Raw genomic sequence first — 14,070 nt, 5'->3', positions numbered from 1 at the left:
AATGAGAGGGAGGTCATTGGAATGGTGAGGATGCAGGGAGTAGAGTTGGCGAAGGTGGATGAGTTTAAATACTTGGGATCAACAGTACAGAGTAATGGGGATTGTGGAAGAGAGCTGAAAAAGAGAGTGCAGGCAGGGTGGAAGGGGCGGAGAAGAGTGTCAGGAGTAATTTGTAACAGACGGGTATCAGTAAGAGTGAAAGGGAAGGTCTACAGGACGGTAGTGAGACCAGCTATGTTATATGGGTTGGAGACGATGGCATTGACCAGAAAGCAGGAGACAGAGCTGGAGGGGGCAGAATTAAAGATACTAAGATTTGCACTGGGTGTGACGAGGATGGATAGGATTAGAAATGAGTACATTAGAGGGTCAGCTCAGGTTGGATGGTTGAGAGACAAAGTCATAGAGAGGCGAGATTGCGTTGGTTTGGACATGTGCAGAGGAGAGATGCTGGGTATATTGGGAGAAGGATGCTAAGGACAGAGCTGCCAGGGAAGAGGAAAAGAGAAAGGCCTAAGAGAAGGTATATGGATTTGGTGAGAGAGGACATGCAGGTGATGGGTGTAACAGAACAAGATGCAAAGGACAGAAAGATATGGAAGAAAGATGATCCGGTGTGGCAACCCCTAACGGGAGCAGCCGAAAGAAGAAGAAGACTGTGCTTTTCTGTGTTATACGTAGGAAATATTCCCTTTATTTTTTTGCTTTACATTTTGTGATGACATGTAACATTCAGTACAGTAACAGGTAAGCAGTAAAACATGCATGTTAAACAATTTCACTCTAATAAACATGACTCCACACATCTCAACATGAAATGCCTAATAAGGCGTATTCAGGGATATAAACTTAAGACACTTATTTAATATTGTAATTGATTTGCACCATGCCCTCAAACCCTATTAAACACAAGACATTCACTGAGCTCAACATCTTCTGTAACAGTTGTCACATCAGTTTTATTTATCTCATTTGTACAGATTCAAATAAATGCATTTTGATCAAATAGTGCACATTAATGAGTAACTATGCGAGACAGGTAAAATTAACTTTCTTAAAAAAATAAACATACCTTCTTTAAAATACCACAAGGATAACTTTTGTATTTAATCTTCTATTACTACAGAGTGTTTCATTAATTAATTCCAGATAAATTTTATGATGTTGTTATGTTCTATGAAAAAAGATCTAAAGCCTTTTGTGTAATACTTTTTACTAATTTATTGTGGATGATTTGAATGGAGTTTTATATAAAAATTAAAAATATCTTCAATGTCATATTTTCTGTAAATAAAAAGTTGAAACATACGATTCAAAACATTTATTCACAAATATTATCGGTGTCATAATTTTTTTTTTTTTTTTACAAATCAATTTAGATGAAAGTAATATTTAAATTTCTCCCCGTGTCTGCGTGGGTTTCCTCCGAGTACTCCGGTTTCCTCCCACAGTCCAAAGACATGCAGGTTAGGTGCATTGGTGATTCTAAATTGTTTCTAGGGTGTGCTTGGTGTGTGGATGTGTGTGTGTCTGTGTGCGTACCCTGCAATGGGTTGGCACCCTGCCTGGGGTTTGTTTCCTGCCTTGTGTCCTGTGTTGGCTGGGATTGTCTCCAGCAGACCCCTGTGACCCTATAGTTAGGATATAGCGGGTTGGATAATGGATGGATGGTAATATTTAAATATTATGAAGCTACACAAGCTGGGTCAAAGTTGCACTGAACTTTTAATTTGTAATATCTTCCTTTTTCTGTTTTGTCCTTCTACACCTAGTAATATACCGAGTATTGCAAGCTGTTCAGAATTTTCAGTAATATAGAAACATCAAAAGTGCTTTGTAAATATGGAGTCAGAGTGGTTCAAGTAGAATGGAGAATTCACTTGCAGCTCTCCAATAAACCTGCTGAATTAAAATAAATATATACAGGAAACTAACTAAATATATCAACCAAATTAAAATATATATGTATACACCAAACCCTTTGCCAAATTATTTCAGAGCATTTATGTAAAAGAAAGCCACATTACTAATTTTACTGTCATTTTTATTAGTACGGTATTTTACAAGTGGTACAATTTTGTGTGTCTTTTTCCAAGGCTTGTGGCCATACTGTTGATGATTACTTGGGCCACTGCTACTACATGACCACATATCATTATGGCATGATATCATGGGCCTTTTCCTATTTAAGATGTTAACATATTATTGGTAACATCCATGTTTCCGGATTTGAAAAAAAAAAAACTTTTTTGCACAATTAGTTAACAGCAAATTATTCATTTTATTTTAATTATGACTACAATTTTGAGTTAAAATTTTAGAGATATTTTGGTTCAGTTTCATTTTTCTCACTTAGAATTCTGCTTGTTTTGGCCACAATTTACCCTTTCATCTCTTATTCCATTCCCATTAATTCTGCCCCTACTGAATGCCATTCTTCACAGCTAGAATGCAACCTAAATAACTGAAAATCTTAGAATGCACAACCTTACTGTACAACGCTAGTAAAAAAAATAGTATAATGTTAATAATTTTTAACAGCTGAATTTTTGAAACCATTGTGTAAAATAGTAAAATAAATAAATAGTAATAATAAATAAATAGTAATTTTAATTTAATTTTTCATTGATCCTTTAATTTACAAATGTGTAACTTTTACCTAACAGCTTCTTAAGGATTATCTCAACAGTTACCAAACTGAAAGTAAGAACCTCTATATCTACCCTACACTTTAAAATATGATATGATAAACAAATAAGCATAAAATGCACAAAACAAGTAGCACTTACTCAATAAAATTTATAGTCATGAAAAACATGTTTTGAGCAATTTCTGAACTCTGGGCTTTAAAAAACTCTAAAAAAATTTAAATGTGAAAATTATAAACACAAAACAATACTGTACACCATACTTTAAAAGAAAAGAAAAATAATAAAATGCAAGTAAACTATGTAAAGATGGAAAATATCAGAATAAGCACCATCAGGGAAGTACTAATAATGAATTATTATTTCCATTTTTAATGATATTTCTCCTAACAAGAATTAGCCGATTAGTCCAAATGCAGACAAAGACATTATGGTTAAGTGGAGCATATGGCTAATTTATAACACTCATGTAAATATATAAATTAACTTTGTGTAGCTCCCTACTGGATACATTCAATAACAGTATTTCATTTATTATTGATTATTATATAAATTATTATTTAGGGCTTTCTTTAAAATATTTAAAAGTGAATTTTACAAACATACTTTTACTCCTTACATAAATTATTCACTACATAATGTAAAGAGGCATCAATATTTTAAGCATCAATAAAACAACCAGCAATATGCTAGTGTGTTGACTATGAGACCATATGATGCCACAGATTCTGCCTCACACTGCCACTTCATGATGTGAGTACTGCAATGTACTATTTATTAGTAAACTTATGAAATTACTTTATTTCTTTGAGGGGACATCACTAATATATTCATCTTTAAGGCTGTAAAATATATAAGAAATAATAACTCCAGACCTGAAATTCTATACAATAAATACCACTAAATAAGAATGTAACATACCAAACCCTTAATTTTTTAACAATTGAAGATACATCATTCCCTCTTGACACATACATGACATGTATAGTGATCAACTATAACCAGTGATCACACTTACTTTAAACTACTCAGTTCTCTCTGGAATATGATGTACTGGTTAGATCTACTTCCTTAAAACTCCAAGGAGATTCACTTGATTCGTTCATTGCACTGTTTGTGCTAAGTTTGTATCTTTCCCCCATTTTCAGATATCACTTATCCATTATTCCAGTTTCCTCTTGCATCCTAAAAAGATGACTCTTGAGTTAACAAGCAACACTAAATTGGCTCTTTATGAATGAGCTGACATGGGAAGGAAAGTTTCACAAAAATATGCTAAGTATGACCTGCAACAAAACTCATCCTTTTGCTAATAAGTATGTGAAATGTAAAAAAAAAGACAACACCTCTACACGCTCTTTGTAAACACCCTCGTATTATACCATAGAAAACTGATTAAAGAGTTCTTTAGGACTTTAATAGCCTACTGCATTCCACAATTAATAGGAAAATCTAAATGAAACAAAAGACATATAATTAACAAAAACATGAATCTACACACTTCAATCAGTAAAATTTAATGAAGGACCAATATATTGCTCTACCATACCATAACAAAATAATCTCTTATTAGTAAAAAAAACTTCTTAAATATCATTGCATTTATATAATGTCAAAACTGTTCTGCTACATATTTACATCATATCCTGTGTCATAGATTGTATGTAATATAAAATTACAATATTATCTAAATTTCACTTACATGATTCAAACTTTGAAATTACGAAAAATACACAAGTACTAACTGAAATGACAAAAATGTTTTTAAGTTTGTCTGCTTATTTTACTAGTTGCAAAATAAACACCTAATTTTTTAAAGAAGTTAGAAAATGCATGCATAGAATACCATTCAATGTATATTAGGAAATGATTAACTTTCCTGAAAGACATGCAGGTTAGGTGGATTAGCAATGCTAAATTGGCTGCTGAAGTGTGTGTGTGTGCATGTGTGCTCACCCTGCAATGGACCAGAGTCCTGTCCAGGGATTGTTCCTGCCATACAACCTATGCCTGCTAATTTAGGCTCCAGACTCCCTGGAACCCTTTTTTGGAGTATTTTTATTCACTTCATCAAAGACACATTTTTATTTATTAAATATTCTGTATGTGTGATATGTGCACAATCGCCCACCTCTGTGGACATTGAAACAGCTCAAACTGACTACTGAGGATTTCTTTGCCGGCATGAGTGACTATTGACATGAAAAAGAGGAAAATACTATATACAGAATATACAAGCTCAACTGACCTCTCTCAAGCTAAATTTGAAACAGTAGGCTAATCCACAATTGAAGTCATACAGAATGATTCTCTATTTTAAGGGCAAACTGCTAAGTGAGAATTTCTTAGGGCAGCTTGGATTTAATTATCATTATTGTTGATTAAATAACATATTTACATTAGCTGTGGCCTCAAAAAAATTTGAGCATAAATTTCCCTTCTTCATAGATTAATTTTAGCAACATAATGCAACCATGGCATATACAAAGTTACAAACATCACATGTGATATACAGCAATGAAAAGACTTGATAAAATAAGGCATGGTTCCCATACCCGTTCATTCAGAGAGGTATCAAGTGAATTCTCATATCAGGTTCAGTACATCCTGACAGCAGTGTGGTAAAAGGTTTTGCTTATAGAATACGTTATTTCTATTTTGGATTTATAATAGAAAGAACTAAATGTTATAGGCTTGTTGGGGGAAAAACAACAATAAACATTTAGACACAAAGAACTGATAATTACCGCAATATATTAATACAATTTAATAAACAAACTCAACAGTTTAATGCTTACTACTTACAAGTGTGAAGACACTCGGTCACTGTGGTGGGCTTGATAAGGTATCCCTTACAGATGTAACAGGTGATGTAGTGGTTAAAATCTCTGACCAAATGTTTCCTCTGAGTGGCCATGTCTAGCCTTAATAAGACCAGTAGACCCTTCAGGTTGGAAGATGATTTGACTAGTGTGACAGAGAATCACAGAAACTGCTGTGCTACAGTACGTAGCCAGGGTATTCCCAGCATTAGCCTCATGTCAATGAAGTCTTCATCTAGTGAGTAATGCATTCTTCAAAACAGAAGGTCAAAAAATCAGTAGAAAGCTACCTGAAAGTAAAAATAAACAAAGAAATGAAGAAATAAAATAATCTGCATAAGTATATATTTTGAGAAACTCCTCATATAAAAATATATACATTTAACATACTTATTTTCCCAAATAACTAAATAAAAATCTGGTGCTATTTTTCTTGAATATAATATATGTAAACTAAATTATAGTTGTATGCTATGGACTTTACTGCATTGTACCACAAACAACGTTAAAGTAACAAAAAAAGGAAAATAGTAATACTTAAACTATTGTTTTAAAGAAGTTGTGTCTTCAGACATTCTAGGATTTAACACAAGATTTTCAACATTAAAAATACTTCCAGTTTCATTTTACTTTCTTCCTTGAGACATTACAAGTTGTATACAATGTCAAAAATCAACCTATCCAAAACATAAGTCAGATTCATAAAAGATTTCTGTATGATTTATTTTATCTATACAATCTTCCTGGTGTATTCTGATATTGTTATTATTGCTAAAATATCAGATTCTCATAATTCAGACTCAAAACTGAATTTTTATAGACAAATATATTTTTGGGATGTCTTTTGATTAAAAAAGAGTTCTAACATGATAAAGGATATTAGTGATAGCAGCGTATATGACAATTTTGTGTTAGTGTCTGTTATCTAATTGTAATCTTGAAATACCTCTAGCCTAACACTGAAAAACTAAGCAAGTATGACCAACCATGCAGTCATAGGTCAGTCAGAAATTTCCTATAGTAAGTGCAATAAATTGGGAAGTACAGTGGCTCACAAAGGTGCATCATGTTCCCGGACACTGGCTTCAAATATTGGCCTGGTCATTGTAAAGCGTTTTTCTCCAGGTACTCTAGTTTTCAACCCAAAGATGTATATATTAGGTTGATCGGTTACTTTAAGTTTCTGTAAATGTGGGTGCACATAACTGTGTGAATACCACCATCAACAAATTTGATTATAGTCAAGGACTGGTTTAAATTTTTAATACACTTCTTCTGAAGTACAGCCCATTTATCAAGTAATCAACTTTTATTTTATATTAAACACACAGCAGAACACAACATCACTGGGAAAAGTACAAATCCAGCAAGTATAATTAAATGTAACAAGTTAAACTACAACATCATTTTCTGCATTAGAAATTACAAGGTAACAAACCTGTAAGCACATACATAAATGAAAATGTAACTATATGACATATCTGCTTTTACACGGCCTTAGTTTACAGGAAAATGAAAGAGGAAATAAGTTTGACTATTGGCATTTCTAACAAAGCCCACACTTACTGTATATCTAAAGTTCATTGAAATTTAGAAACATAATTTTAATTTATAGTTTTCAAACTAAAAACATATTTATGTGCAAAAAGGCTGTATTTGTATTTGCTTTATGGCACACTGATTCCACACTAAAGTATGAATCACATACTGAAGCAAGTTTACTTATGGCAAAACCTATAAACATGTCAGCCCCAACAAAGAATGAACCAAGCACTACACACTGATTTCCATGATATACTTATTTTAAGGATGTCACGCATATTATATATATTATTAACATAATTTTGAAATTTACAGTAACTCAGCATGATCACAAAACTATTTGAACAAGTTCCAGGGTAAGAGACATAGTTCAATTACGATAACAATACAGTAAAAACAGGGTACTTCTGAGTAAGACCTAATACTTTAAACAACATTAAATGTAGCATCTACTGCTCTTCTATAGTTTGCTGCCTGTTTGAGCAAAACTACTAATAAAAAATTAACTTCAGAATACAGCAGTGTCAGTCAATTATTTTGTGCCCCATACTACAGGGATGGTCTCTGGTCCTTATGTTAATGGGCTAAAGCAAGCATGTTTGATGATTGGTGGATATTCTAGTAGCAAAGTTAAAGGGCTGCGTATGTCAAAGATTTGAAGAACACACGTTTTTTCATTTGAATTCCAGGGCCAAACAAGGAATGCAAGTAAAAAACCTAACAACTGAGATAATAATAAAGCAACAGTATATAGTATAGTAGTCTGTGGTTTTTATTTATATGGAATGACTAATAACAACAAAAGAAACATGAAAAGTTTACAAAAGCATCCTTGCATGGACATTGGCCACCCTTACTGGTAAGAATAAATTCTCAGTTATGATTAGATGTCCTCAAACTCTTAAGCTCTAATCAACAAGCTGTACATCAATCAACACTTCAGATTAACTGACAAACTTAAAAGTTACTGAATTTTTCTCAAAGGCACTTAATTGACTGAAATGTCGACAGCCTCTATAGTAGTTGCTTAAATGAACCAGTAACTGCAGAAAAGAGAAAAAAAAATTGTGTCTATGGCGTTTTCTTTGGGAGTACTAAAATTAAAGGGGTTTTCATGTGTGATAAGCAACCAGTCAAACTATCATGATAAGAAGGATCTATCTTGACAAATAGTGCTTACTACATCTGTGAAAAAACAGAATTGCCTTTCTTCAGGTTCAGCCAGTATAACCCAATATACTGCACTATAATTCCCCACTTGATTTAATAGAGCTGTGAATTAAATTTTAATATTTGCAATCACCTACAACTTACAAAATATGACTTCTCTTGATAACAGACCACTCTTGATAATTTTTTAAATGGATGTACTACGCATAAATGTGGAAGGTAAATGTGTCTCTAGTTTGGGGGTACTGTATTTTTTTTTTGTTACAAAAGAAATTGGTAAGGCTTTTGTTAAATTAAAATCAATGGCATCTACTTATAACCACTATACATTGTTATTGGCATTTGTGATATGATGATGCTCAGCAGCACACTTGTTTTTCAAACCAGCGTGGTTTTCAGATTATGGAAAAAATAAACATAAAAAAAAGTATATTTTAAAGCACAGATGAATCATTCCTTCAAAATGGTGTTATGCCATTCCAGGGGCTAGAAAGCCATGCCTCCCTCACAGTCACGAAAACTGGTAGAGTTACTTTTAAGAATTCTCCACTAATGCAATCCTAATTTTTATTGATTTTTCAAACAGATAAAATGTGGCCAATGTCAGTTAACTGTTAAGCCCTGGTGTATCCCAATGCCATGCCTCCTTGTCTGTTGAGGAACAAAAGTTAAGTACTGTATGTAGACTGTTGTAAAGTAGCCAAGAAGTTTGTAGACCTTTAATTCTATTGGAACGTTGAGTCTGCAGACCTTTAATTTCTGCAGGATTTTGAGCAGAGTGAAACCAAGTCTACAGTTGGCTCCTGTCTTGTGCTTAGGTCTTCTGTAGAGACTCTGACTCACCAAGACAAGTCAATTATGTAGTTTTCATGAATGGTTTTCATGAATGGATGGATGGAGATTTATTTATTCTATTAGAAGATTCACCTTGAAAGCTCTATTTAGATTTTTAGGGGTTACCCTGTTCTATTAATATATATCCACTTTCACAGCTCTAGCTGTCCTAGAGTTACATCACTCATGTTGACACTTGCTGGTTAAAAAATTGGTTGGGTATACACCAAAGTCCCCCATGATATATATATATATATATATATATATATATATATATATATATATATATATATATATACACCAGTAAAGCATTTTATGTATGTATTATATATGTGTTTATTCCTAATAGTTTAGTATTAATCTATTGTAAAATATTACTATATTGTCCATTTTTAAAACAAGTATTAACAATCGCTGCAAAGTGTCATGTGATAATGTCTACTTTTAATTCAATAACACAAAATAAAGATTCTTTGATTAGTACTGTTTATTTATACTGTGTAAATTACGATTAGCTAATGTAAAACCTAAGAATCAAACTATGTTAAAGTAACCGGCAGAAAAATTAGGGCTGTCTAGATTTTCACTTGTTTTGCAATTTTCTTTATGTTTAAGCAGTTGTTAACATTTAGTACGGAAACTAAAAATAACAAATAAACATATGCCATTTAATACTCCCCGGTAAATAAAAATTTCACTCGGCATTTTCGGATCAAATGTTGAGAAATTAAGCATTTCAGATTGAAAACTAACATTCCAACTTAAAAGTTCACAAATCCCTCCAAAAGATTTACAAAACTCAAAATCATGTATTCACAGATGAATTCGACTTCAACAAACTAACACAAAAATGACTGGTAAAGTAAAATTACAAGCCAAAGGACTATGACCTCCAGCAGTAATAAAAGGAAAATGTGGCGTATGATAATCACTATTAGTAAGCATCTTAAGGCCGTTTTGTGTAAGTCCTCAGGACACGGAAACTTTGAAAGCAATGCACTAAGACAATTATCTATTGTTTGGAGCTGAATTCAAAGATATGTTCAACTTCCGTTAGATACAACTGTCCCCTCCCCTAAAAGGACAAGGACCCAAAAGTGTAACTCGGCCCCCAACACCGCCACATCCCCAGGACCTACTGACCCGACGGTAACCCGACATGCTCCTTGTGGGCGTCTGCATTAGTGCGCAGGTGTGCAGCCGTACAGTGGGCGGCCCATTCGCGTAATTTCTTCCTCAATACACCTGCACCTGCACTATTCGCGACAGTCAAAGCGGGCACACATCGATCTATGTATTTCCTGTGTTTCAATATTTATTTAAGCTGTCATTATAGTGTTAAGAGTGCAATCGACATTAACTAACAAGCGTTAGACTTATACTCGTTTAAAATATGTACACATTATACGTATTACCGAAATGTCTCTTTATACACAAATATATATAAGGCAGCGACATCGGGAGTCATGTTCGCGAATTTTGTGTCACACGTTGTATGCGTTCCCTTTGCCCGTGAGTTGGTCATGCATGGGATTGCTAGAAAAATCCTGAATACGCAGCAAAGAAATGCTCGGCTTGCTTCGCTTTCTACTGTTAAACTGTGAATGCACTGTTATCTGTCCCCTCATCACCAGGAAGCCACAAGCGTCACAATGTGCGTCAGCTTATTTAAACCAGGTTTATAGCACTAAAAAAACGCCTCGAAATATCAGTTGCCTCAACCACGTTAAACGCGAACCACATACGAATCCGTACGACACACGCGAGATCTGGTAGAAAATCGATGGAAAAAGTACCACTTTCCAAACAGATGGGGGTCTGTAGTTTCTCTATGGGTTACTTTCAGGCAGCTCACCCTCCCTCTCTCTCTCTCTCTCTCTCTCTCTTTCTCGCTCGCTCGCTCTGTCTCTCTCTCTCCGTAACCCCCGCGCTATCGGCTAACAAGGTCGAACTCACATGCCTGGCAACTTGATCTATATGACACATGATCGCACGTCCCAGTCCAGCATCCCCCCCTCCTCCCTGCTCCCCCCCCAAAAAAACTTTGCTACCCCCTTGAAAACGAAACACAATTTACGGCATCGGCGTGCTGGATTTATTTATTTATTTATGGAGAGGAATGTCTTTATTGATTCATTTAGGAAGTAAACCGCATCCCTTACCTTTCTTGTGTTTTTTATTTTGAAGAGGCCATGGCCGTGGGGCTCGGCTGTAAATTCACTACTGTATATTCTCAGGGTTGTTACTGTGAGTGAATGATGTTGTATTATAAAGTAGTGGAGAATACGGAACTAGCTTCACAGTGCGAGACTCATCGAGAAAGGGGCGGAGGAGTTTCCCGGCGCTTGTTTACGCATTGCTGCCTTATTCATTCCACAGCACATACTCTCTGATTGGACACAAACTAGGGCGCAGCCTTCAATTACCAACTACTACAGTAACTGTATCAACAGAGGCTTCCAGAGAAAAGGCGATTGCAGGTCTAAGAACGCAGCGCTCTGCCGCGGCAACGCAGCCCTGTCACGCCGCTTTAAATCCGCACGACAATGCAGGTGAAAGATCAGCGTACCGGGCGGATCGTTACATAAGCCGTTCCGTAAGCATCCAAATTTCGCCCGAGCGCTGCTCCTTCTCGGGCGGCCGCTTCTCTCGGGACTCCGCTTGGCGCGCCCCACGGGCTGCGGGCGCGTGCCTTTTCACGTGGGACGACAATACTCTGGCGTGCCGCGATGAACGAAGTTGCCGCTAACGTCATGCGGGCCAAACGCGGTACTATGATATTTTTGTAGTGTTTTAGGAGTGGAACCCCCTACATATGTTGTTTTTCCGCCATACGTACTAAATGGAACGTGAATGATTTTCACAACTGGGAGTTGTAGTAACGGGTTATTTTTAGTCGGATATGTTTTCATAACATCATTCATTTTTCTGGAATTTCCCGATTATTATAGAATGATGTCTCAATGCGTTAAACAAGAAAACTAATTTCAAGACAACACGTGGTTTTTTTTAATATATTTTGTTCATTACCATTACTATAACTCTTACAACACATGCTCATTTTTAGCTAGTTTTCCTCGTGGTTATTTGATATCAACATATTGCCATTACAGTCAACAGTTAATCACAAGATAACAGAAATTGGTAAAGCAAACTATTTTTTAAAAAAACAAAGCATTGTATGGTAACACATATTTGATTATTCAATTTTGAAAAAACTAATTGAACTTTATTATATAGGCTGTGGCACCTTTCAAAGAGCACACCATTACATTATAAAGCTTCCAAGAACAAAATGCCAAAGGAAAGAATTACAAATATTTTGAGTCCAAGCTGCTGATGAGTGGAGCCACACAGATGTTAGTACAGTACTACAGTTTCTTCAGTTCCCATTTGGGTTGCTGTCTGTGTGCAGTTTGCACATCCTGTGTTTTTGTGGACTTTCCCCATGGTATTCTGACTTTCCTCCCACATTCAAAGATATGCTTATCAGACAGACTTATATGAACAAGTGTACTTTGTGTCCTGTCTTTTCGTCCTGAGTGAATTCCTGTCTAACTTTTAGTACTCCCACAACCCTAAAATGGTTTAACCAGGTTTCATAGTCAATAAGTAGTTAAAAACTGGCATCAAATTAATCTCATTGCAGTTTTTTTAGTACTGTATGAGTGGACACCCACAGGAACAGAGGAGGAATATATTAACATCATACAGGAAATCAGTTTGAAATGTGATGCATACGCAATAAAAACACATTGAATGTCAAAGAAACCTATTTTTCAAATGTTTTTCATTGGCTAACATTGGATTTCCATTGTGTTTCATGCATTCTTAAACTTATTAAGCAAATGATGAACTGCTAAACAATTTATTTTGGTTTCTTTTTATCTTTTTTGAGGCAAGTATGCACATATACTGAATTGTTCTATATAATGATTAAAAAACAAACCTCAGAAAATACGCAAAAATGAAAAAAGTAAAGCGTGCCAGTCTTGCACTATACCATTAGTAAGCCCAATTTCAATCTGATTTTTGTAACATACAGTAAACTCAGTCTAACTCTCTTTTTTAAATATTTGACATTGGTCTGCTCGTTGTTGGCTAGTGCTGGATTTCAACTTTATTTAATGTCATAATGCAGTGCTTTACCAGACCCAGATTCTTTCAGAGTAATGAAGTCATGCTGGTATCCCCGTCTTTGTTTTAAGCATCAGGAACAATATTTGACACTGTTATTTGAATTTTATAAACCATAAGGAATACAACACTGTAGATGGTGTAAAACAGGCCATTTCCCAAGTGAAAAAGCCATTCTGACTCATTTTATACAGTATGAACTATAAGGGAGACCTAACCTAATATATCTCTGGGAGATTTCCAGGTTTACAAACTTCACAGTATGAACATAGCTAGCAACCTACCAAAAATCTTTAGACTTTACAATTCATTAAAATAAATCATACAGACCACTGTGTCTGGCTAGTAGACTGGCAAGGCAGTTGTGCCATGAGGTGTGGTACAATAAGGTTGGGAGCATTCACTGATAGCGTGTTGCTGCACCCACCACACGACAAATCCCCTGAAATGGGACCTAGGTGCAACAGATGACACCTCAGCACCACACTGGAACAGTTGAGTTTTTTTACGGAGGTTGGAGTGCCAATCCTGCCACCAACCCCCAAGTTTTCCCTATAAGTTGGAGGACCTGCTTGCAGGGCAGGATGCAGATTGACGTAATTCCCAGGATGAAGCAAAACCAAACAAGGAATTAGCTATCTTTTGCTTTAATGATCTGTGTCACCCTGTTTGTTTTTCCAATTCTAATTTGAATGTTTGCACCATACGTTGTGCAGGTCAATTAGGCACTGAAGTCTTGTGTATTACTGCATTTAGTCTAAGGAACTCAACAAATTCATCTCACTTAACTAGTGGACCATTGTCTGATACTGTCTCTTCCAGAAAACCATTGATTGGCAGCAAATTGTTTTCTTAAAATATTAACCAATCCAGTGGTAGTAGTGGCATTCATCTTTTCAATCTTGACCCGCCTAGGA

General features: G+C 35.3%; 1 protein-coding gene across 3 annotated transcripts in view; it reads right to left on the bottom strand.

The window, feature by feature from the left end:
- Nucleotides 1-11,757, bottom strand: part of LOC120540827 (polycomb group RING finger protein 5-B) — a 107,826-nt gene extending 96,069 nt beyond the window's left edge. The window contains exons 1-2 of one of the 3 annotated variants that reach the window (XM_039771927.1): nucleotides 11,586-11,757; nucleotides 5,454-5,760 (exon numbers count right to left, since the gene is read on the bottom strand). In XM_039771927.1, the coding sequence (XP_039627861.1) occupies nucleotides 5,454-5,565 (112 nt within the window). In that variant the 5' untranslated portion in view covers nucleotides 5,566-5,760; nucleotides 11,586-11,757. Of the gene's footprint in view, nucleotides 1-5,453; nucleotides 5,761-10,812; nucleotides 10,863-11,178; nucleotides 11,566-11,585 lie in introns of those variants that run through there. The other 2 variants (XM_039771911.1, XM_039771918.1) reach the window with 2 other exon arrangements.
- Between the last annotated feature and the right edge of the window lie 2,313 nt (nucleotides 11,758-14,070).

Source organism: Polypterus senegalus, chromosome 1 (genome assembly GCF_016835505.1).
Source record: "Polypterus senegalus isolate Bchr_013 chromosome 1, ASM1683550v1, whole genome shotgun sequence".
Classification (NCBI taxonomy): domain Eukaryota; kingdom Metazoa; phylum Chordata; class Cladistia; order Polypteriformes; family Polypteridae; genus Polypterus; species Polypterus senegalus.
Note: the sequence above shows the minus strand (reverse complement) of the source record. Positions and strands in the feature narration are given on the sequence as shown.